The sequence below is a fragment of the Scyliorhinus canicula genome, chromosome 10, assembly GCF_902713615.1.
Source record: "Scyliorhinus canicula chromosome 10, sScyCan1.1, whole genome shotgun sequence".
Taxonomy (NCBI): Eukaryota; Metazoa; Chordata; class Chondrichthyes; order Carcharhiniformes; family Scyliorhinidae; genus Scyliorhinus; species Scyliorhinus canicula.
The window spans coordinates 45,956,305-45,980,642 of NC_052155.1; the positions used below are offsets into that span (position 1 = coordinate 45,956,305).

Consider the following 24,338-nt stretch of genomic DNA (forward strand, 5'->3'; position numbering starts at 1 on the left):
GGAGCCAGATTGGCAATGACTCCCTTCTCATTACACAGTACCCAGTCTAAGATGGCCTGCTCTCTAGTTGGTTCCTTCACATATTGGTCAAGAAAACCATCCCATATATACTACAGGAATTCCTCCTCTACGGCATTATGGCTAATTTGATTTGCCCAATCTGTGGGAAGATTAAAATCACCCATGATCACCGATATACCCTTGTTACATGCATCTCTAAATTCTTGTTTAATGCCATTCCCAACCTCACCACTGCAGGAATGGGCATGTCCTAGTCCTCTGCAAACTTCAGTGATTCTGGCCAGCTTTTGAAAGGATCGTAGTTCATGGCACATCAGAGGTCTTCCTCATTCTACCCAATCCAAGGTATGCCCCACACCCCAACCCCTATGTCCCCTCATGCTTCCACCTTGCCAAGCTGACATGTAACTGTGGTCAGGAAAGAGAGGAATATCCATGACTGAGAAATCATTATACTTCCCTACAAAACAATAACTTGCATCTATACAACACCTTCATCCAAAGACGATTACTCATTTAGACCAGTGGTTTCAGATAGGATTTTCCAAATGGTCCCAGGAGTAGATTGACTTCCTACACTCGAATTTAAAGGATAAACAGGACAAAGACAGGGCAGTGGGGACCAAGCCCTTGAAAATATTAATTCCTTGCTGGATTAAGGTTTCATGGAGAGTGATCACTTTTCTGTATGTGGCCATTATTCTTGGGGCAGTAGAGCAATCAAAGTTCATCACAATCCCTGTGGTTTGGTGGATTGGCCTTGCTAAATTACCTGAATGTCCAAGAAAGGTTGGGTGGGGTTATTGGGTTATGGGGATAGGGTGGATGTGTGGGTTTGCGTTGGGTGCAGACTCGATGGGCTGAGTGGCCTCCTTCTGCATTGTAAACATTTATATGACAATCCTGTTCATGAGCACAGAATGCCAGTTGATTTTGTCCCTAACCCAAGGGTACTCAGATGTGCTGGGCTGAATAATACCGGGGGGGGGGGGGGGGGGGGGGGGGGGGGCAGAGGGGGAACAGCACATTTCCACAGAAACCACATCAGCATGAAGCCAACTGACTCTACGCCGAGCAGCATCGCAACAATAAAGTGCTGAGGGGCTCATTGACCAGAGCTGAGTGGCACCTCCACCCTTCAATGGTTCAGCTCCATAAGAGAATGCGGAAGTAAGAATTAAGTGGGGGTTCAGACTAAAGGGGGCCACCCCACACTTGACAAAGGGCAGCTCCAGCCCCCCCCTCTTCCTTCCGGCCCTTTAACTAATTGAAGTTAAAAATCGGGCTTTCTGCTCCTTTCCTGCTGCCCTTACCAAATGCATTACCTGGATATGGGGAATGAGATCCAGGGTGGGCACTCAGGTGGTGGGAAGGGTGCCCACCCTATTTTTTGTGCCCACCATTCCCCCTCAGGAAACAAACCTTCAGGGGGCACGTGGAATTCAGCCCATTGCATCTCCCACACTCACTCTGGCTGCAATTCCGAGAGCATTCTTGGAACTAGACTTATTCCATTCAGTACAGTTCAGCTATTCACTCGATATTCCCAGAGGGCCACATGGCAACCTAACAATATTAGAATTGTGCAGGGTACTATGTAAAACAGTGTCGTAACAACTGTCTCACCTGTTGACAGTTTCCGATGCCGCTCGTTCCCCTTAAACGACGAGCCCAACAAGTCTCCCATAGATTTCGACATTCTAATTTCAGGCAGCTTCTCTGTGGTTTTATAGTTCACCTGTCAGAATCGCATTGACATAAAATAAATAATAAATTGTTCAGGCAAAAGAATTGATACACGAAAAACAAAGTGCCAGTTCTGAAAACCATAGTAGACAAAAAATGCTGAGCAAGCCTCTCAGCATCTGAGAGACAAAGTTAGGTTAAATTTTAAGTGAAGACCCTTGCATTCTAATCTTGCAGATGCTGAGTCTGTCTATTCTGGGATTTTTGTTCCCATTTGTAATTTAAGTGTGTAGAACTGATGCTGTTGTACATTGTGGTTACATAATTCCATGTTTGTACGTTTCAGGAGGTACGCACAATTGTCTTTGTTCTCCTGAAGAAGGAGCCGTGCTCCGAAAGCTCGTGTTTGAAACAAACCTGTTGGACTTTAACCTGGTGTTGTAAGACTTCTTACTTTGTTCTCGGAGGCACAGGGTTTGTAGCACTGTTCAATTTCACTTACTTGTTTACAAAACAACTCACTTAGACACTTGAGTTCCAATTTCTTTTTATCGGTGTTGGGTTTGAATATTTATTTAAAACATTGTTGCTTATTGTATGACAAGGGGCAACAGAATGAAATTACTAAATCTGACTATGAGGGAGCTGGATCAACAACAGGAGAAATACAGTCAGCAACAATAACTGGGAGGAAAGACTGTGCCTGACAGTGTGATGCAGCTGGATTAACAAGAGGAATAATACATCAGTTACTGGGTGCTGACTGAGGTAAATCAGTAATTCTGGCTGTACGTGACAACTGTATTATCAAGTCAGCTTCAGTCAATAACACAGGACACGGACTGAACCTGATACTGAACAGATTCCATATAATTACTGTAGAGTTATTAACACACTGTTGAATAATTAACAGAGTTTCAGGTAATAGTGGTGACCGAACTTAACAGTGTAAGAGAGTTGGATCATCATCAGTAGATATAATAAAACAACATTAAAGTCGGGTGCTAGTTGAGTTGGGCATAGAAACATACATAGAAAATAGAAGTAGGAGGAGGCCATTCAGCCCTTTGAGCCTGCCCCGCCATTCATTTAAGAAAGCATAGTGGCCGGGATTCTTCAGAACGGCGGCTTTGACGCCGGCACGGGGCGGCATGGCGCGATTCGCGTGGGGCCCCGGCGATTCTCCCACCCGGCGGGTGGTGGGGGTGGAATCCCGCCCCATATCTCCATTTCCATAGGTTCAATATGGTGCCACACAAAATGTTAATCGGCAAGAAAAGGCCCATGGATTTGGGGTAATATTTTAGCATTGCCAGAGGATTGCTTAATAGACAGAAATTAGAGAGTGGGCATAAGTGGGTTTTTTTTCAAGTTAGCAGGCAGCGAAAAATGGAGTGCTGCAAGGGTCAGTGCTGGAGCTTCGGCAATTTACAATCTATATTAATGACTTTGATGACGAGACAAAAAGTAATCTATCCAAGTTTGTTGATGATGCTAAACTAGGTGGGAAGATAAGCTGTGGAGAGGACACAGAGGCTGCAAAGCCTCTCTGAATAGGCAACAAGATGGCAGATGGAGTAGAATGTAGGGAATTGTGAAGTTATTCACTTTGCTCGTAAGAATATAAAAGCAGAATATATTTTTAGAAGGTGTGAAATTTGTAAGTGTTGATGTTCAAAGAGACTTCGGTGTGCTTGCACCAGTTAGCATGAAGGTGCCACAAGCAGTTAGGAAAGACAATGACATGTTGGCCTTTACTACAAGGAGGTTGGAGTCCAGGAATAAAGACGCCTTCTACAATTGTACAGGTTGTTGGTAAGAGCACATCAGGAATAATGTGTACAGTTTTGGTCTCCACATTTCAGAAAAGATATACTTGCATTGGAAGTGGCACAGCGAAGGCTCACTAAAACGGTTCCTGGGATGAGGGGGTTGTCCTATGATGAGAAACTAAATGAACTGCACTTAAATTCTCTGGAATGATAGGCAATCTCATTGAAACCTGCAACATTCTGAAGGGGTTTGATAGGGTGGATGCTGAGAGATTGTTTCCGCTAGTCAGGGAATCTGTAGCAAGACGGCACAGTCTCAGGATTAGGGGCTGATCATTTATGATTAAGATGAGGAAAAATGAATTCACTCAAAGGTTGTGAATCTTTGGAATTTGCTACCCCAGAGGGTAGTGGATATTCCACCATTGAATACATTTAAGGTTGGGATAGTTAGATCTTTGGTGTCCCAGGGAATTAAAGGATACAGGGAGTCGGTGGGAAAATTAAAGCCCAATATCAGCCATGACCCTATGGAATAGTGCAGCAGGTTCAATGAGCCATACGGTCTGCTCCAGCTTTTATTTCTTGTGTTCTAACATGACTCCAGTGATCACAACATTGGGCTTATATAAGAAATAGCTGGGGAATGTAATTGCAAGTTAGTAGGATTGTAATAGAAAGATAGTAAAGTTGTTGTGGTAGCGTGGTATTTTGGAAGGATGAGATCAAAAATGCCCATGGAGCGTGTTAGGTTTTATCTGTCAAAGTTCAAGAAAAATACAGGTACAAACATTTACTATTCAAGGTCACTCACATGGCTGTGCTTTCGAGGCATAACCAAAATCCTCAGGCTTTTCAAACTAGAATTGATGTCCAAGTGTTGAACTGCTTTGTCCAATTCGTTCTGACATCGTAGTGGAGTGTTTAGCTGTAAGATAATTCATGAACACACAGACACACAAAGTTTAGAGAATGTGGAGATCAGTGAATAACTAGAAATTATCCAGGCTTGACTTTCCCAGCACTGTCCCCACTGAGTTTCACTTTAAACAATCCTGAATTCAACATGAGTTTCCCTACCTGGATTATATTTGTGTGCACAGTCCCACTCACTTATCACCACCTACTCTGTCCCCAATACACTGATTTTAAATTCCTCATTTTTGTATGAACATGCGTATTCGGAGCAGGCCATTCGGCCCCTTGGCTCTGCTCCGCCATTCAATAAGATCATGGCTGATCTGATTGTGGCCTTAACATTTTCGCTTACCCCTGATAACCTTTGACTCCCTTGTTATTCAAGAATCTCTCTGCTTCTGTACATTGATCCTGTCTCTGTCACTCTTTGAGAAGAGAGTTCTCATGACCCTCTGAGAGGAAGAATTTCATCTCATCTTCATCTTAAATGGGAGACTATTTTAAACTATTTTATTAATTCTCGTAACTCCCATAAAGGGAAACATCCTTTCAGCATCCACCCTGTCAACTACTCTCAGGCCCTTATATCAATAAAAGTTTCTTCCACTCTCCTAAACTCCAATAATTACAGACCCAGTCTGTCCAACCTTTCCTCATAAGACAAACCCCCATCCCAACTATCAGTCAAGTGAATCTTCTCTGAACTACTTCTAATGTCTTCATAGAAATATAAATAAGGTCAAAACTCTGCACAGTACTTGAGATGTGGTCTCACCAATGCCCTTTACAAATGTTGCAAAACATCCCATTCCCCATGCAACAAATCACAATGTTCCATTTCTTCCTTCCTAATCACTTGCTGTACCTGCTTCCTAACCTTTTACCGATTCATGTACTAGGACTCCCAGATCTGCCTGTGCATCAGAGTTCTACAATCTCTCACCATTTAAATAATGTGCTGTTTTTCTATTTTTCCAGCCAAAATGGACAACTTCACATTTTCCCACACGATACTCCATCTGCCAAATCCTTCCCCACCTCACTAAACCTAACTGTGTGTCTTTGCTGGCTCCTTATGTCTACTTCACAATGTACTTTCCTACCTCTTTGCATCATTAGGAACTTTAGCAACCATATATTCAGTTCCTTCATCAAAATCTGGGGCAGCACTGTGGCACAGGATGACTGTTTGCACTTTCTCCCCGTGTCTGCATGAGTTTCCTCAGGGTGCCGGGTTTTGAACCACAGTCCAAAGATGTGCAGGTTAGGTTGATTGGCCATGATAAATTGCCCCTTAGTGCCAAAAGGTTTAGGTGGGGTTACTGGGGTACGGGGATAGGGTGGAGGTGTGGGCTTAAGTAGGGTGATCTTTCCAAGGGCCGGTGCAGACTCGATGGGCTGAATGGTCTTCTTCTGCACTGTAAATTCTATGATTTTAGGAAATTATTGATAAAAATTGTAAATAGCTGAGGCGCCAGCACTGATCCCTGAGTTACTCCACTCATCACATCTTGCCAACCTGAAAAAAGACCCATCCATCCTTACTCTCTGCTTCCTGCTAGCTAACCAATCCTCTATCCATGCTAATATGTTACCCCCACAAGCTCTCATTCTTGCATAGTAACCTTTCATGTGATACCTTGTCAAATAACTTCTGGAAATCCAGGTACGGTATCCACAGGTTCCCCTTTATCCACGTTGCTTGTTACTTCCTCAAAGAACTCCAATAAATTAATCAAATATGATTTTTCTTTCACAAAACCATTCAAGACCTTTCTTATCAATCCTACCTCACATCCTCCCTGCACCTTCCAATCTGTATCATCCATTCAAAATTAGCCTGCTTCTTTTTTGGTTCTCTATCCAAATCACAACTACTGCATACTGCAATTTCCTATTTGAGTTCCTCCATCATGTTACAGCACAGTCCACGTTCAAAAGCTGTTCAAAACTGATTTAGCACAGGGCTAAAGAGCTGGCTTTTAAAGCAGACCAAGGCAGGCCAGCAGCACGGTTCAATTCCCGTACCAGCCTCCCCGAACAGGCGCTGGAATGTGGCGACTAGGGGCTTTTCACAGTAACCTCATTTGAAGCCTACTAGTGACAGTAAGCGATTTTCTTTTCATTTAAAGGCTACATCTTCAATTACTGTCCTGAATACCGCCCATGACTATACTTCCAAACCCCACCCTTTTGAAAAATAAATGACCCCTTCATTTTCACCTCTGATAACTCTCAATATGCACATTAGCACAAACTGATAGTGGGAACACAAATGTCCGCTCACATCAATCGTTAATTTCAACATTATCTAATCATTAGTTCTCAAACTTTTTCAACACTGGATCCATCAAGACGCTCAGCCGTTCACAACCCTATACTTCTGACAAGTCTGGAAGACAAATATATCTCATCCTTCACTCATGGAATCATAAAGTCATGGAATGATACAGCACTGAAGGAGGTCAAGTGGCCTTCCCTTCCTGTGCTTCTAGCCTTCCTCTTCCACTTGTGTTTCATTCTGTCCTTCACTTGCATGTCTCCAAGGTTCACGATTCTCTCACCCTCATTTGGTGTTTTCTTTCTCTTTGTTAACTCTGCCACATTTTTCTTTTTCCTTCCATTCCGATGGCATCAGAGCTGACATAGAGGGAACCTCATAGCAACTGGGGAAAGACAAGATTGGGTCTCCCAACCAGTCAGGGAGCCAAGGCTACAGGAGCCAGGGAATGGAGTAAATATTTACAAATTGGTTGTTGCTAATATTGGTTGGACGTTCCTGACGTTCCAGCGGAACGGTTGCATAGTGACTACACATACACTGCACATATTGTGCAAAAAGCTAATAGCTAACAAATCGAGCTGAAAAATGTACCTCATTATTAATAAAGTGTAGTTCCATTTGCTGTCCAAAGGCATCATTGACCTTTTGTAGCATGTCTTTCAACTTTACTGGTCTAGGAAACTGCATGATCCTTCAAAAATAAAAGTCCTTGGATTACATAAATATTTACAATTCCCACTTAATACCTCAATAAGAAACAAGAGCTTCACAGTAGCTTTGGAAATCTAAGATTGCTTAAAGCTCTCCCAATGTTCTCCTTCTCTTACCCTGCTGATATCTCAAACTATAACCACCCTCATGGTCAAGTGGTAATTTTTTCTCATGTAAACCAATACCAATACTGCACTCGATGTTTGCAGATATTTGTGAAGACTTTTTTTTTTTAAGGACAAAATTTCTCAATTTCTGAATTCTGATCATTCTCACCAGTCTGTATGCATTCCATGGAGAGAGCTTAATGATAGATTAATCATGTGTGCAAATTTCTGGAAAATCTAAGGGGATCCTCATTAATATCCACTCCATTACATTCTTTCCAGCATGGAGCTGCATTTGGTGATAAGTTTGGTAAAACTAGACATATCACCCTCTATCACCCTCCCCAACACTCTCAACTCCCTGGCCTGGCACTTGGGGCACCGAGTTGAACTATAGCTCTCCTCATCAGTTTAGCTCAGTTTGTGATGCAGAGCGAGTAACCTGAACAGCACAAACTCAATTCCCATAACTACTGATATTATTCACGAAGGCTCGTCTTCACGTCCTTGCCCCTCGCCTGATGTGTGGTGATCCTAAGGTTAAATGAACATCAGTCAGCTCTCCCCTTCAAAGGGGAAAGCAGCCTATCATCACCTGGGACTACAGCGACTTTACTTACATTAATGCTATTCCAGTCGAGACCAACCAACTCAAACCTAGTTCTTACAGTACCACCCCCCCACCCCCCCCCCCCCCCCCCCCCCCCCCCCCCCCCCCCCCCCCCCAACCCCGGGGCAGTGTCATGCATTGGCATTAGAGGAAACACTCTTCTAAAATTGATTCTTTGCTTAATTTTACTAACAGACTTACTTCCACAAATTTCTATTTAAAAAGCCAAAACCAATAAATCCGTGCAAAAACAGATCTGGTCAAAATCATGTTATAAATGAAACAAAAGGGGAAAAAAACTAAAATATAACTTGCCTTTTTTCTCCTTCATGCTCAAACTTGATCCTCACCTCATTCTATGAAAACAGAGGAATGATTATCAGAAACAAAACAGTAGAAAAAATAATTTAGATGGTTTCATCAAGGTTGCAAGTGCACCAGGAGTCATCCCTGCTGGGTCAAATTAACAACAATAACTAGCAAAGTTCTCAAAAGTAACAACAGTTGGATCTGGAGATAACAAATAATAGATTAGGGCTCCAGCAGCAGATGGGTGGAGACAGGGGTAGAGATGGCTATTCGGCGAGAAATAGGCCTTTCTTCGAGGAACAGAGGCCCAACTAGTCCTCATCTGCCAACAACCTCCTCCACCTGGCTGAACTTGTTCTCACAGCTGACAACTCTTTCTCTGACCCCCCACTTGCTTCCTCCAAATAAAAGGTGTTGCTCCGGGAATCTATATAGGTTCTAGCTCTGCTTCCCCTTTTTGTGATGGTTAAGGAGTGAGACTCGCACCTTCTTTGCCACTGGCAGGAGCACTTAGGCTCCAGAACGGATAATTCCAGCCCAAAGGCAGGATTATCTGACCCTTCCCACCAGCAGGATCCTCCAGTCCTGCAAGGTGACCACCTGTAGCAGGGGTCTTGGAGGGGGGATGGGTGTCCCAAACAAAACACCATAGAAACCGGCGGCCAAATGGCAAGCCACATCCGCCACTGTAAAACACAGCGGGGGCGGGGGAGGGGAAATCCAGCCAATGTCCCAGAGTCTCTATCTTGAGCCCGCATTCTCCGTCCGTGGGATCGATGGCATGGACAGGAAATTTCACAAGAATCGGGAAACAAAGGGCATAAACCTCATTTTAATAAATTGGAATTAATTTATATATAATTAATTCCCTCCACAACTCATTCCCCTCACTAAATATTCACACCTCGCTGGTGTGATATCACATTGGTGAGGTTTTCCACAGGTTTAGCCAGGTGTAAGGCAGTCAAGGAGATCCCTCTGGGACGCAAAGGTAATTATAGCTCCTGGGTGGAGGAGGAGGGGGAGAGGGGGTAATGACCAGGGAGTTCCCTGGCACAGCCCAGGCTCAGGTTAGCATTGTCGGAAGGGCAGAAATTGTGGGGGTGCTAGCACCCGATGTTTTTTTTTTCTTCTTCATTCGTGGGCCGCGGGCATCGCTGGCTGTGCCAGCATTTATTGCCCTTCCATAAATGCCCTTGACGGGGCATTTAAGAGTCAACCACATTGCTGTGGAACTGGAGTCACATGTAGGCCAGACTAGGTAAAGATGACAGATTTCCTTCCCTAAAGGTCATTAATGAAGCAGATGAATTTTTACGACAATTGACAATGGTTTCTTGGTGATCATCAGACTTTTAATTCCAGATTTTTATTGAATTCAAATCTGCAGTGGCAGGATTCGAACCCGGGTGCAAGAGCATTACCCAGGGTTTCTAGTTTACTAGTCCAGTGAAAATATCACTGCACCACTGCCTCCCCATTGCAAGGAGACCATTGATGAAGAGTTTTCCGCCTGTTACCTTCGCCTCCCACATACCCCATTAGCCAAGGCCTAATCAGGTTCTCTTTCGGGCTTCCTCCAGCTGCTGAACTTCTCGCGCCTGCCTGAAAATTGAGGCTGGGCAGGAACAGCCCTTACATGGTAATTTATTGGCTGTATAAGGGCCTCAATTGGGGCAAATGTGAGTGGACTAGCCTAGTCTCTCTCACCTTACCAAATCATTATCGAGAGGTCAGGTTGGTAAGAGGAGTTTTACAAGCCTCCCCTGCCACCAGGTTTGCTGGCAGCAGAATGTAAAATTCTATCTATGAAGGTCTGATAGCTTGAAACAAGAAAAATTGTTTCCTCTGGCAAGAGGTTCCACAATAAAAGGTAACGGATTCAAAATCATTGCAGAAAAACCTAGAAAGGAAATCAGGAGAATTTCTTTCACTAAAGGATTTTCTGATAAGCAGTGGTTAGCACTGCTGCCTCACAGTGTCAGGGATTCTTGTTTGATTCTAGCCTTGGGGGACTATCTGTGTGGAGTTTGTACGTTCTCCCCGTGTCTGCGTGGATTTCCTCCAGGTGCTCCGTTTTCTTCCCACAGTACAAGGATATGCAGGTTAGGTGGATTTGCCATGCTAAATTGCCTTTAGTGTCCAGGGATGTGCAGGTTAAGTTACAGGATGGGGGAGTGGACCTAGGAAGAGTGTTCTTTTAGAGGGTTGGTGCAGACTTGATGGGCCCAATGGTCTCTTTCCGCACTGTAGGGATTCTATTACGTACCTAATTTTAAAAAGGGAGTTAGAGGTTCGTGAGGATGAGAAACTTACAGAATTGTCAAAATGTACAAATGCACGATTGATGCACAAATGCAGAGCTCGGGTTTTGGGTTGAGCCAGAGCACGGGTTTGCTGTTTACTGGGTGCAGGAAAGAACATGAGCAGAAAATTTTAATCCTACCCAAATCTAATGAGCCGCGGTGGGAGTGGGTCAAAGGCTGGAGTGGGGCGTTGCAGAGGGGGATATGAAAGAAGGGGAGAAAATATGGCAACTGAGAAGGTCTGTCAATCAAACGGAGGAGTCTGGGATGTCAACACTGATAATGTATGTCCATGTGCTCTAAACTGTACATGAAATATATTGTGTAAAAGTAAACTATTTTTCCAAATAAATCTATTCCTGGAGCTAGGGAAGGGCCTTGCTCGTCATTCAGAATAATAGCAAACACTAAGTGATATTCCGAACTGGAGCACACCCTCACTGAGAAATCAGCTAGAGTTAACTGAAACAGATAACTAAGGAATGCTTTGATGTATATAACAAAATAATGACAAGTGAGAAACAATGGGAAAGGGAGGAAAGGAGTCCTTTTAACCTCAAAATGAAGAGAAGCTGAAAATGCAACTGAGAAACCCAAACGTGCTGGAATGGGATGTAAACTGTGATCGTCAACATGAGCAAATCGAGTTGCAGAGAATTCACAGACAAGATTCCATCGCTGCAGATAGTCAGAATGATTACAGCATTCTTGACAGTACTCCAAAACAATCAGAGTAAACGCACACTGTTCCTGGTGCTGCACCCATAGGAAATACAGCAGCACTAAACATTCCCCAGTATCACTTTCTATCTGCTTGTCATGGTAGAGGTGTGAATTACCCTGAACACTCTTGGAATCAGGTCAGTCCCCACTAGTCTCAGAGCTCCAGGCATCCACCCCCAGCAAGCCTGAAGACAATGAAAAAGGTTCTTACCTTCTTGCTCTCCCTCAAAAGCCATGGCCCCATTTGTAAACACTTGAACCAAATCATGCGCGTGTGACTCACGGCTAAGAGGTGGGGTGAAGCATAATTTAGGAGTTGGGGGGGGGGGGGGATTTCAGGTTACCAGCCCATTAATCGCACTCAAATAAATGCATAGAAGCCGTTTGCATGTTCCAGCCCGCATGGGCCGGGAAGCCCACTATGGCCGGAGGGGTGAGGCCAGAGACTGGGGGCAGGTCTGCCACCCGACCCCAATCCCCTTTTTGTGACAACGCGGGATTATCCACCTGATTGGAATTCCCAATCTTAGCAGCAGGGAATTCCACCTGATGTCATTTGTGATACATTGGCTTTTTCATTCAGAAATGGCTGCAATGTAAAAATGCCCCAACTAAAGTAGTCTATCACTGGCCTTGGGGACAACTTGAGTGGTGAGCTAAGGGTATTACCTATCAAAGCCAATTGCTTTGTTCAAAAACATAATAGTGTTAGTTCACTGAATTAGCCTGCTGACAATACTGACTGGGTTTGCAGACTTAAAAGTTGTCCTGATCTTTCACACGAATCTTACCTGATTGTTTCTGCTGATGTCATAATTTATCAACTTTCTGCACTTGCCCAATGCAGCCAAATCTTTCATAATCGAATTCAGGGCTTCCTGTTCATCTGGGAAACAAAATTAAACCAAGAAAAAAAATGAAGTTAACATGAAAATTACAGAGGCATTTTTTTTCATAGTTAAATTAAGCAACCCTTTTTAAAACCAGTCTGTTCAACCTCCGAGATTTTTTGTTTGCACTAAGAATAAAAACCGTGGCACCATCGTAGTCTCTGCCAGAAAGCTAATTGGTGTCAAGTAAACGCCATTCAAGTTGCTTTTCCAAGTTTCTCAAAAGTTCACAATGAATAAAGAACTTGGCCGTAATTCTCTATCCCGCCGAACTCATTTTGCGGTGCATTGTGCCCCCACCGGCAGCAGGACCCTCCATCCCGGCAGCCGGTCAATGGGTTTTCCCATTGTGGGCATCCCCATGCCGTTGGGAAATCCGCGGGCCTGAGTGTGCTGCTGGCGAAGTGGAGGTTCCCGCTGACGGAGAATCCAGCCCCTTGTATTTATTATCAACTTTCATGATCTCACAATGCCCCCAAAGCATTTTACAGACAAATAAATGCCTTGTTTTTTAATGATTATATTTACATTATTCTAATGTAGGGAAGCACAGCAGCCAGTTTATGAATAGCAAGATTCCACAAACAGCAATGATATAAATTACTAGATAGTCTGTTTTAATGTTGTTCATCGAGTCATATAATCATACAATACAGAAGAGGCTCTATGGCCCATCAAATCTGCACTGCCAAAACTACACTAAATCTACACTAACCCCACTTCCCAGCACATGGTCCACAGTCTTGAATGTTATGACATTTCAAGAGCTCATCCAAGTACCTATTAAAAATTGCGAGGTTTGCTGCCTCAACCACCCTCCCAGGGTGTGCATTCCAGATTCCCAACACCCACTGGGCAAAAGATTGGGTGGGATTCTCCAGTCCCCCAGCCCCAGGTTTCTCAGCCACGCACCATTCACTGGCAGCAGGATTCTATATTCCAGCTGCTCGTCAATGGGATTTCCCATTGTAACCATCCCGCGTCGCCAGGAAACCAGTGGATGGGTGTGCGCTGCCAGCTGGAAGAAAGAATCGCAACGACCAGAGAATTCCGGCCATTTGTTCCTCAAACTCCCGCTAAACTTCCTGCCTTTCACCTTAATATTATGGTCCCTTGTTATTGACCCTTCAACTAAGGGGAACAGCTACTTTCTATCCACCTTGTCCATGCTCATCATAATCTTATACACCTCAGTCAGATCCCCGCTCAGCCTTCTCTGCTCAAAAGAAAACAATCCGAGCTTATCCAGCCTCTTTATAGCTAAAATGCTCCATCCTTGGGAACATCCTGGTGAATCTCCTTCGCATCCCCTCTAGTGCAATCACATTCTTCCTATACTGCGGTGACCAGAACTAAACACAGTATTGCAGCTGTGGCCTAACCAAAGTCCTGTAAGCTCCAACATAACCTCCCTGCCCTTATAATCTACGACTGATAACGGCAAGTGCCCCATATGCCTTCTTCATGAACTTATTCAGCTGTTCTGCTCCCTTCAAGGATCTGTGGATAAGCACACCAAGATCCCTCTGAGCTTCCTCGGTGTCCCGCCATTCATTGAGTATTCCTTCCAAAGTGCATCACCTCATACTTTTCAGGGTTAAATTCCATCTGCCACTGATCTGCCCATCTGACCAATCCGTCTATATCTTCCTGTAACCCAAGACCTTCTTCTTCATTGTCAACCAGCTGGCCAAATCCATGCTGACTGTCCCGAATCAAAGCTTGCCTCTCCAAGTGGAGGCTGATTCTGTCCTGCAGAATTTTCTTCAGTAGTTTCCCTACCACTTATGAGAGACTCACTGGTCTGCAATTCCCTGGTTTATCTCTGCCACCGTTCTTGAAAAGTTGAACCACATTAGCTGTCCCCCGGTACCTCCTCTGTGGCCAGATATAATTACAAATGTGGGTCTGAACCTTTGTAATTTCCTCCCTTGCCTCCCACAGCAGCCTGGGATACAATGCATCTGGGCCTGGGGATTCGTCCACTTTTAAGACCGCTAAAACCGCTATTACCTCCTCACTCACTTAAGGGATAAATGTTGGGCCAAGGTTTACCCTCCCCACCCACCCATAGGGTCTGGCACACCTCTTGCTATTCCCAGAGAATTGTGGGAGAGTCCCTAAATGAGGTTTGTGCCGGCCGCCAAACACAGCGTAATGCTCCTGGCCCTCAGCACCCAATGCTTTCAGGTTCACACCCTCGCTGAGCGTGAACCAGATGAGAATATTAAATGTGTCTTTAAACTTATTTAATTATGCTCAATCTGTTCGAGGCCAGAATCTCCGGCTTCCGAGACTCGTGGGGGTCTCCCAGGGGATTGGCGACCCTCATGCCCTGTGGGCAGGGTGGCACCCTGGCACTGCTGGTGCCTCCTGGCTTCCTTGGCACTGCCAGCCTGGCACACTGACAGTGTCACCTGGATGAAGGCCTGGCACTGCCAAGGTGCCCAGGTGACACTGCCGGCTGGCAAGGGTACTGCCAGGGTGCCAGGCTGGTAATATTTATGCAGCGGAGATGGGCCAGGGTGTGGTGTGAAGGTCCAGGGATCTCCTTATCTGGCAAACGGAGCTCCTCAGTGCAGGAACCGAGTGTAAGTGCGACCTGGTCCGGGAGTTTCCTGCTGAGGCCCCCGATCTACCCGGATGGCCTTTAGATGGCGGGGGGTTTCTCGCGTTTCGGACGCCGGGAAACATTTGGATAACATTGCGCGCTACGGGAACTCTGTCCCCATTCAGGTAGATTGCGCCCGATGTGTGGGAGAATTCAGTGGGAATCTCCCCAAGCTCTAAAAAATTACTTAAATGTGGGTGGATTGCAATGGGAACTGTGCCAGGATAGCTGGCAGGATTCTCATCGGTTTCCCCGCCCGAAATAGCACTTAGTCATTTTTTGGGACAATCGGTTGGGATGTGGTGACCTTCCGATCTTAAGCGCAGGGCCTGATTTAACTAATTAATCCACTGCAGACTCCAGTCCGTGAACTAAACAAATTGACAGCCTGATTTTGGGCGAGAGCGCACATTGAAGTGTTGGCTAGTGTAGACTTGAGAGATGAACAGATACTTCCAACACTGATGAAGGTTCAACTCAATTTTATTAACTACTTCTAACTAACTAACACACGGTGACTGTGGGTCTAAATGATGCTAACCTAAACTAGAGACCTAAGCCTTGTCCGAACCAGTTGATTCTCTCAGCACGTGACGTGCGTCTGTGCTGGGCTTGATGCGTTCTTGTTACACTCAGAGGCAGCACCCAGAATGAGCGGGAACCATGGTGCCCTCTGCCTTTATACTGTGTGTATTCTAACTGGTGATTGGCTGCGATGTTTGTACATGTTGATTGGTCCCCGTGTGTGTCCATCAGTGTGTGTCTGCACCATGATATACTGGTGTATATTATGACACAGGTGTCACAAGGTCCCAGGGGAAAGGTCATAATAATCACTCAACTGAATGCGCCGGGGGGGGGGGGGGGGGGGGGTAGCTGACGTTGGAGGGGGAGGTCAGAAGGGGAATCATGGTTGGAACAGTGTGCAGTATCTGTCATTACCCAAACACACTGTGTCACTCAGACCAAGTTCGCAGTCAAATGTACTACTCATCCAACCCACTACTTTTCAAAGGAGGAAAGGAAATCCCCTTTTTCTCGTTCACAAGTTAAGATTTAACTTTTACTGTGAACGAAATGCTTCCCCTCATTATTCAGAAGAATAATTTAAAAGAAAACAGTACGCAAAGTACAGTAAAAGTAGGGAAGTACCTTTACTGTAACGCCATTTGCAATAATAAAGCATCTGAAGGAAATAATAATTAATTAACTAACATTGAAACAATTAAGGCTTCTGGGGCACAATCTGGTGAGCACCACACAGTTGCTGATGGACATCAGGTGGAGGCAGGAACATGTAAGGGAGACAGCAGTCTGAGGTCTGCTGGATCCCAGGACTCAGCTGTGTCCCAGTCATATGTTGAGCCTTTGGACAGGTTTCTCCCAGAGCTGGTGCAGATTCCAAGCCAGAGCCTTGACTCAGGAGGGGATGTCAGCGACATTCCAGCAGCTGCATAGCCGATTGGAGGAGTCATCAAGGCTGGTGCTGACAATGCACCGAGGCCAACTCTGCTAGGGTGGCGCCTGCAGTGGAAAGCCTGGAGCATGACGTCTGTGTCTTCAGTGGTGTTGCCCAAAGCATGGCTCTGTCTGTCGTGACCATGGCTGAGGGCTTCGACTTCATGTCCCAGTCACTGAGGGACATGTCCCAGATGCTGGTGGATATTGCCGAGGCACTTCAGAGCCCCGTCACTGAGGGGCATCATTGAGGGCATCAACACCATGATGCAGACAATGGGGAGCCACCCGGACTGGCAGAACCAGAAAACTCAAGAGGCCTGTGGAGCTCACTCCAGCCGCACATCCATTACATGGTGTCCCCCAGGGCCCTACGGACACCATCAGGAAGGAGAAAGCGCTGGAGGAGGCCAACCTGGGGCCTTCCACCAAGGAGACGATGACGGTCTCCAATTCTTCTGAATCTCCCCCCTCCTGACACCAGTGCATCTCAAGGACAGCGGGCTGAACAGGGTGGGACGGCGACGCTTGTGACACTAGTAATTCGGCCAGTGCCCTCCGGCTCCAGGCCCTCCTGAGGATGTCCGCCAAGGACATCAAAGGCCACAGGGCTTGGAAAGCAGCAGGCTGCCTCCACCTCTGTTGTGCATCATGGGGATACAGCTAGACGTAGCAGTAGAAGTAGTGCAGAGAAAATTCACTTGACTGAATCCTGAGATGAAGGGGTTGTCTTATGAGGAAAGTTGAACAGTTTGGGTTTGTATCCACTGGGGTTTACAAGAGTGATATGTGATCTTATTGAAATGCATAAGACCCTCGGGTGACTTTACAGGATGGACGTTGAAAGGAATTTTCCCTTATGGGAGAGACTAGAACTCAGTGACACGGTTTAAATATAAGGTGTCTCGGATTTCCGGTTGCAGCCATATCCGAATAGGTTGGGCACATGGCAGCAAGGTTCTGGAGAGGTTCCCCCCACTGCTGTATGGAGGGAACCAGGAGCAGGGCCATTAAAAGAGCGATTGCGGGAAAGCGAGTGGAGCTTGTCCAGGAGGACAAAATGGCAGCCAGCGCGGACCAAGCAGCGTGGGCCCAGTGGTCAAGAGAGCAGCAAGACTTTCTGAGAAGCTGCTTCGCAGAGCTGAAGACGGAGATGCTGGCCCCTATGAAGGCCTCCATGGAAAAGATGGTGGAGATTCAGAAGGTGCAGGAGAAAGCGATTAAAGAGGTGGAGAAGAAGGTATCTGAGAATGAGGATGAGATTCTGGGCCTGGCGGACAGGGTGGAAGTGCACAAGGCTCTACATAATAAATGGCAGGAGAGACTGGATGACCTTGAATATAGGTCTAGGAGACACAACCTGCGGATTCTGGGTCTCCCTGAAGGTGAGGAGGGGGCGGACGCGAGCACATATGTGACTACAATGCTGGGGATGTTGATGGGCGTGGAGGCCCTCCCGCGGCCCTTGGAACTGGACAGGATGCATAGAGTCCTTGCGAGGAAGCCTAGGGCGAACGAACCACCGAGGGCGATGGTGATAAGGTTCCACCGCTTCACAGACAGGGAGCGTGCCTTGCATTGGGCAAAGAAGGAGTGGAGCAGTGAGTGGGAGAACGGCAAGATTCGCATATACCAGGAGTTGGGAGCTGAACTGGCGAGGAGGCCTGCGGGTTTCAACCGGGCTAAGGCGGTCCTCCACAGCAAAGGGGTGAGGTTCGAGCTCCTGCATCCGGCGAGACTTTGGGTAACATACCAGGACAGGCACCATTATTTTGATATGCCGGACGAAACGTGGACATTTATTAAGCACGAAAAGCTGTACTTCAACTACGGGGCAGCTGCACGTGGGTGATACCCTCTGGCGGAGATGTGTAACTGGGTGTTGGCCTGATGTAAGATTGTTAGTAGAATTTAAGTTGTTTGCTTTTCTTTTCCTGTTTTTGTTTCAGGGGATGGGGTAACGCCTGGGTTGTGTTGTCCGTTGCACGGGAAGGATCTGGATGGCTCTTTCCCTCTTACCCTGTGGGTGACGGGGGGTTGGGGGCCCAAAGGAGCAGACAATAGTAAGTTTGGAGATAGAGGTGGGAGCGGACGGGGTCAGCATGGGTCAGCTGACTTACGGAAGCGTAATGCGGGGGGGGGGGGGGGGGGAATCAGTGCTAAGCGGGTGCTTGGCACGGGGGGGGGGGGCTTTCAAGGCTGATATAGGGCAGGCATTAGAAGGATGGGAGACCTGTTTATAAATGGGACTTTCCCTAGCTTGAAGGCGGAGGAGAAGTTCAGCGTGCCCCCGGGAAATGCCTTCAGATACCTCCAAGTCCAGGACTTTCTCAAAAAATAGGTGGGGACATTTCCGCTGCTACCCCCTCGAAGGATACAGGAGAGGGTGGTATCTGGCATCTGGGGAGGAGAGGGGAAGATGTTGGATATATACCAAGAGCTGCAGGAGGTGGAGGAAGGCTCAGTGGAGGAGCTGAAGGGCAAGTGGGAGGAGGAGCTAGGCGAGGAGGGCCTGTGGTTTGATGCCCTGGGCAGGGTGAATTCTTCCGCATCATGTGCCAGGCTCAGTTTAATTCAGTTTAAGGTGGTATACCGGGCTCACATGACAATGGCGGGAATGAGCAAGTTCTTTGGAGTGGAGGACAGGTGCGCGAGGTGTTCAGGGAGTCCGCCGAACCATGCCCATATATTTTGGGCATGCCCGGCACTGAAATAATTCTGGCAGGGCTTTGCGAGGGCTATGTCCAGGATTTTGGACACGCGGGTGAAGCTGAGTCCAACAATAGCGATCTTTCGGGTGTCAGAGGACCCGGGAGCACAGGAAGCGAAAGAGGCCGAGGTGTTGGCCTTTGCCTCCCTGGTAGCCCGGAGACAGATCTTGTTAATGTGGAGAGTCGAAACCCCCGAGTGTGGAGACCTGGGTTAGTGACATGGTTGGGTTTCTGAGCCTGGAGTGAGTAAAGTTTTCCTTGAGAGGGTCCTTGCTGGGGTTCTCCCGGCGGTGGCAACCTTTCCTTGACTTTCTAGGGGAGCGGTAAAATGTCCACAGCAATCGGGGTGGGGGGGGGGGGGGGGGGGGGTCTCCCATTTAAGATGGAGTTGAGGAAATTTATTTTCCCTCAAAGGATTACTAGTCTTTGGAACTCACTTCCAGAGAGAGCAGTGGAGGGAGGGACATTGAACATGAGTTAGCTAGATTCTTAACTGACAAATGAGTCAAGGATATAGTTGGTAGACAGGAAATCAGAGGCCACAAATAGATCAACCATGATCTCATCAAATGGCAGAACAGGCTTGAGGGGCCAACTGGCTGACCCCTGATCCAAATTCATATGTTCATATCAATCGTCCTGGCTGGAATTCTCTGGCCATGGGGATTTTCTTTTCCTGCTGGCAGCGCATCCCCACCCGCAGGTTTCTCGGCAGCCCGGAATGGCTTCAATGTGAAATCCCATTGACAAGCGGCAGGAAGAGAGAATCCCGCTGCCAGCGAACAGAGTGCCGCCAAGAAACACATGGCTGGGGACCAGAGAACCAACCTCCTAGCTAAAATGTAAATTGATTCAATTTCTTAAAATGATTAATACAGTAGGATATGCTAATATTAATATATTAAAATACAGAAATATGAGTAATTTTATATGTGACATTTGGGCCCAGATTTTGTGATAAAAATAAGGGTATAACTAAGACACTCACCAATATAATGGAGTAAATCAGACAGCAGCATCTCGCATCCACACATGCTCGGTCAAAAGCATAAATCAGCATGCTGCTGCCCAGTTCCTCCACAAGCTGCGAAGCATTGGCAGCTTGTCTAGAAAATCAACATCGAAACACATATAATGGTATGAAGTTTCTGTGCCTTCTGGCCCCTGGCGATCCATCAGCTCCATGGACATGTTCCAGCGCAACCAATGCCATTTTGTTGGCTGGGATGAATGTGTGCGGGGATTGTAATGTCTATATGTGGCTGCAGCATGTCAGCCACCCGAGTGTCAATCACAGACCCGGCGAATCCTGCACCATTTCCCATTGGAATCAATTGTGTTCCACGTGGCGCCGGTGCTAGCCCCTCCACAGTTGCTGAATTGGTCCAGATTCAGTGCCAGTTTTGCTGTAGTGGAAGTCCACGAATCCCCCCTGGCATCAACAGGGGTCTCAGGAACGGAGAATGACGCCCATTTTATTGTTCTCCTTGTTCACACAGGACACAGGACACAGATCCTCCTTAAAGGGAGCGTGCCATATTGAGGCCAGGTGGCTGTGATTTACAGCTTAAAAGCTCACGGTAAAGTCTTTAGGCAACTGTAAGCGTAATAGATGATGGGAGCTGTTTGTCGTTGATCCAGAAGTCAGGCAACAATCTAAGTAGCATCCTCGTACAGGTGGTTTTAGAACAGGGGTAGGCAAACTACGGCCCGCGGGCGGTCTTTATGCGGCCCACCAAGTCATTTTTTTAAAAATAATTTTTTTTTTTTAATTTTTTTTTAAAAAAAATTTTAAGGTTAAGGGGGGGGGGGGGGGGGGGGGGGGTGGGGGGGGGGAGGGGGGGGGGCTGTTGGGTTACTTACTGGTATAGGGTGGATACGTTGACTTGAGTAGGGTAATCATTGCTCGGCACAACATCGAGGGCCGAAGGGCCTGTTCTGTGCTGTACTGTTCTATGTTCTGTGTTCTATATGAGGCGCCCAGAATCATAACCGGGTGAACATAAGAACATAAAGAACATAAGAACATAAGAACTAGGAGCAGGAGTAGGCCATCTGGCCCCTCGAGCCTGCTCCGCCACTCAATGAGATCATGGCTGATCTTTTGTGGACTCAGCTCCACTTTCCGGCCCGAACACCATAACCCTTAATCCCTTTATTCTTCAAAAAACTATCTATCTTTACCTTAAAAACATGTAATGAAGGAGCCTCAACTGCTTCACTGGGCAAGGAATTCCATAGATTCACAACCCTTTGGGTGAAAAAGTTCCTCCTAAACTCAGTCCTAAATCTACTTCCCCTTATTTTGAGGCTATGTCCCCTAGTTAGAACATATAGAACAGTACATAGAACAGTACAGCACAGAACAGGCCCTTCGGCCCTCGATGTTGTGCCGAGCAATGATCACCCTACTCAAACCCACGTATCCACCCTATACCCGTAACCCAACAACCCCCCCCCTAACCTTACTTTTTAGGACACTACGGGCAATTTAACATGGCCAATCCACCTAACCCGCACATCTTTGGACTGTGGGAGGAAACCGGAGCACCCGGAGGAAACCCACGCACACACGGGGAGGACGTGCAGACTCCGCACAGACAGTGACCCAGCCGGGAATCAAACCTGGGACCCTGGAGCTGTGAAGCATTTATGCTAACCACCATGCTACCGTGCTGCTGTCACCCGCCAGTGGAAACAACCTGCCCGCATCTATCCTATCTATTCCCTTCATAATTTTAAATGTTTCTATAAGATCCCCCCTCATCCTTCTAAATTCCAACGAGTACAGTCCCAGTCTACTCAACCTCTCCTCATAATCCAACCCCTTCAGCTCTGGGATTAACCTAGTGAATCTCCTCTGCACACCCTCCAGCGCCAGTACGTCCTTTCTCAAGTAAGGAGACCAAAACTGAACACAATACTCCAGGTGTGGCCGCACTAACACCTTATACAATTGCAACATAACCTCCCTAGTCTTAAACTCCATCCCTCTAGCAATGAAGGACAAAATTCCATTTGCCTTCTTAATCACCTGTTGCACTTGTAAACCAACCTTCTGTGACTCATGCACTAGCACACCCAAGTCTCTCTGAACAGCGGCATGCTTTAATATTTTATCGTTTAAATAATAATCCCGTTTGCTGTTATTCCTACCAAAATGGATAACCTCACATTTGTCAACATTGTATTCCATCTGCCAGACCCGAGCCCATTCACTTAACCTATCCAAATCCCTCTGCAGACTTCCAGTATCCTCTGCACTTTTCGCTTTACCACTCATCTTAGTGTCATCTGCAAACTTGGACACATTGCCCCTGGTCCCCAACTCCAAATCATCTATGTAAATTGTGAACAATTGTGGGCCCAACACGGATCCCTGAGGGACACCACTAGCTACTGATTGCCAACCAGAGAAACACCCATTTATCCCAACTCTTTGCTTTCTATTAATTAACCAATCCTCTATCCATGCTACTACTTTACCCTTAATGCCATGCATCTTTATCTTATGCAGCAACGTTTTGTGTGGCATCTTGTCAAAGGCTTTCTGGAAATCCAGATATACCACATCCATCGGCTCCCCGTTATCTACTGCACTGGTAATGTCCTCAAAAGATTCCACTAAATTAGTTAGGCATGACCTGCCTTTTACGAACCCATGCTGCGTCTGCCCAATGGGACAATTTCTATCCAGATGCCTCGCAATTTCTTCCTTGATGATAGATTCCAGCATCTTCCCTACTACCGAAGTTAAGCTCACTCGCCTATAATTTCCTGCTTTCTGCCTACCTCCTTTTTTAAACAGTGGCGTCACGTTTGCTAATTTCCAATCCACCGGGACCACCCCAGAGTCTAGTGAATTTTGGTAAATTATCACTAGTGCATCTACAATTTCCCTAGCCATCTCTTTTAGCACTCTGGGATGCATTCCATCAGGGCCAGGAGACTTGTCTACCATTAACCCCATTAGCTTGCCCATCACTCCCTCCTTAGTGATAACAATCCTCTCAAGGTCCTCACCTGTCATAGCCTCATTTCTATCAGTCGCTGGCATGTTATTTGTGTCTTCCACTGTGAAGACCGACCCAAAAAACCTGTTCAGTTCCTCAGCCATTTCCTCATCTCCCATTATTAAAACTCCCTTCTCATCCTCTAAAGGACCAATATTTACCTTAGCCACTCTTTTTTGTCTTATATATTTGTAAAAACTTTTACTGTCTGTTTTTATATTCTGAGCAAGTTTACTCTCATACTCTATCTTACTCTTCTTTATAGCTTTTTTAGTAGCTTTCTGTTGCCCCCTAAAGATTTCCCAGTCGTCAAATCTCCCAGCAATCTTTGCCACTTTATATGCTTTTTCCTTCAATTTGATACTCTCCCTTATTTCCTTAGATATCCACGGTCGATTTTCCCTCTTTCTTCCGTCCTTCCTTTTTGTTGGTATAAACCTTTGCTGAGCACTGTGAAAAATCGCTTGGAAGGTTCTCCACTGTTCCTCAACTGTTCCACCATAAAGTCTTAGCTCCCAGTCTACCTTAGCTAGTTCTTCTCTCATCCCCTTGTAATCTCCTTTGTTTAAACACAAAACAATAGTATTTGATTTTACTTTCTCACCCTCCATCTGTATTTTAAATTCCACCATATTGTGATCGCTCCTTCCGAGAGGATCCCTAACTATGAGATCATGAATCAATCCTGTCTCATTACACAGGACAAGATCTAGGACCGCTTGTTCCCTCGTAGGTTCCATTACATACTGTTCTAGGAAACTATCGCGGATATATTCTATAAACTCCTCCTCAAGGTTGCCTTGACCGACCCGGTTAAACCAATCGACATGTAGATTAAAATCCCCCATGATAACTGCTGTACCATTTCTACATGCATCAGTTATTTCTTTGTTTATTGCCTGCCCCACCATATCGTTACTATTTAGTGGCCGATAGACTACTCCTATCAGTGACTTTTTCGCCTTACTATTCCTGATTTCCACCCAAATGGATTCAACCTTATCCTCCATAGCACCGATGTCATCCCTTACTATTGCCCGGATGTCATCCTTAAATAACAGAGCAACACCACCTCCCTTACCATCCACTCTGTCCTTCCGAATAGTTTGATACCCTCGGATATTTAACTCCCAGTCATGACCATCCTTTAACCATGTTTCAGTAATGGCCACTAAATCATAGTCATTTACGATGATTTGTGCCATCAA

The 24,338-nt window shown here is 46.2% G+C and overlaps 1 protein-coding gene across 1 annotated transcript in view; it reads right to left on the minus strand.

The window, feature by feature from the left end:
* The window catches only part of map3k22 (mitogen-activated protein kinase kinase kinase 22), a 178,938-nt gene that overhangs the window by 99,895 nt on the left and 54,705 nt on the right, over positions 1 to 24,338 (minus strand). The window contains 5 exon segments of the mRNA XM_038808845.1: positions 1,648 to 1,759; positions 4,294 to 4,407; positions 7,273 to 7,372; positions 8,425 to 8,465; positions 12,239 to 12,333. Of these exon segments, the coding sequence (XP_038664773.1) occupies positions 1,648 to 1,759; positions 4,294 to 4,407; positions 7,273 to 7,372; positions 8,425 to 8,465; positions 12,239 to 12,333 (462 nt within the window).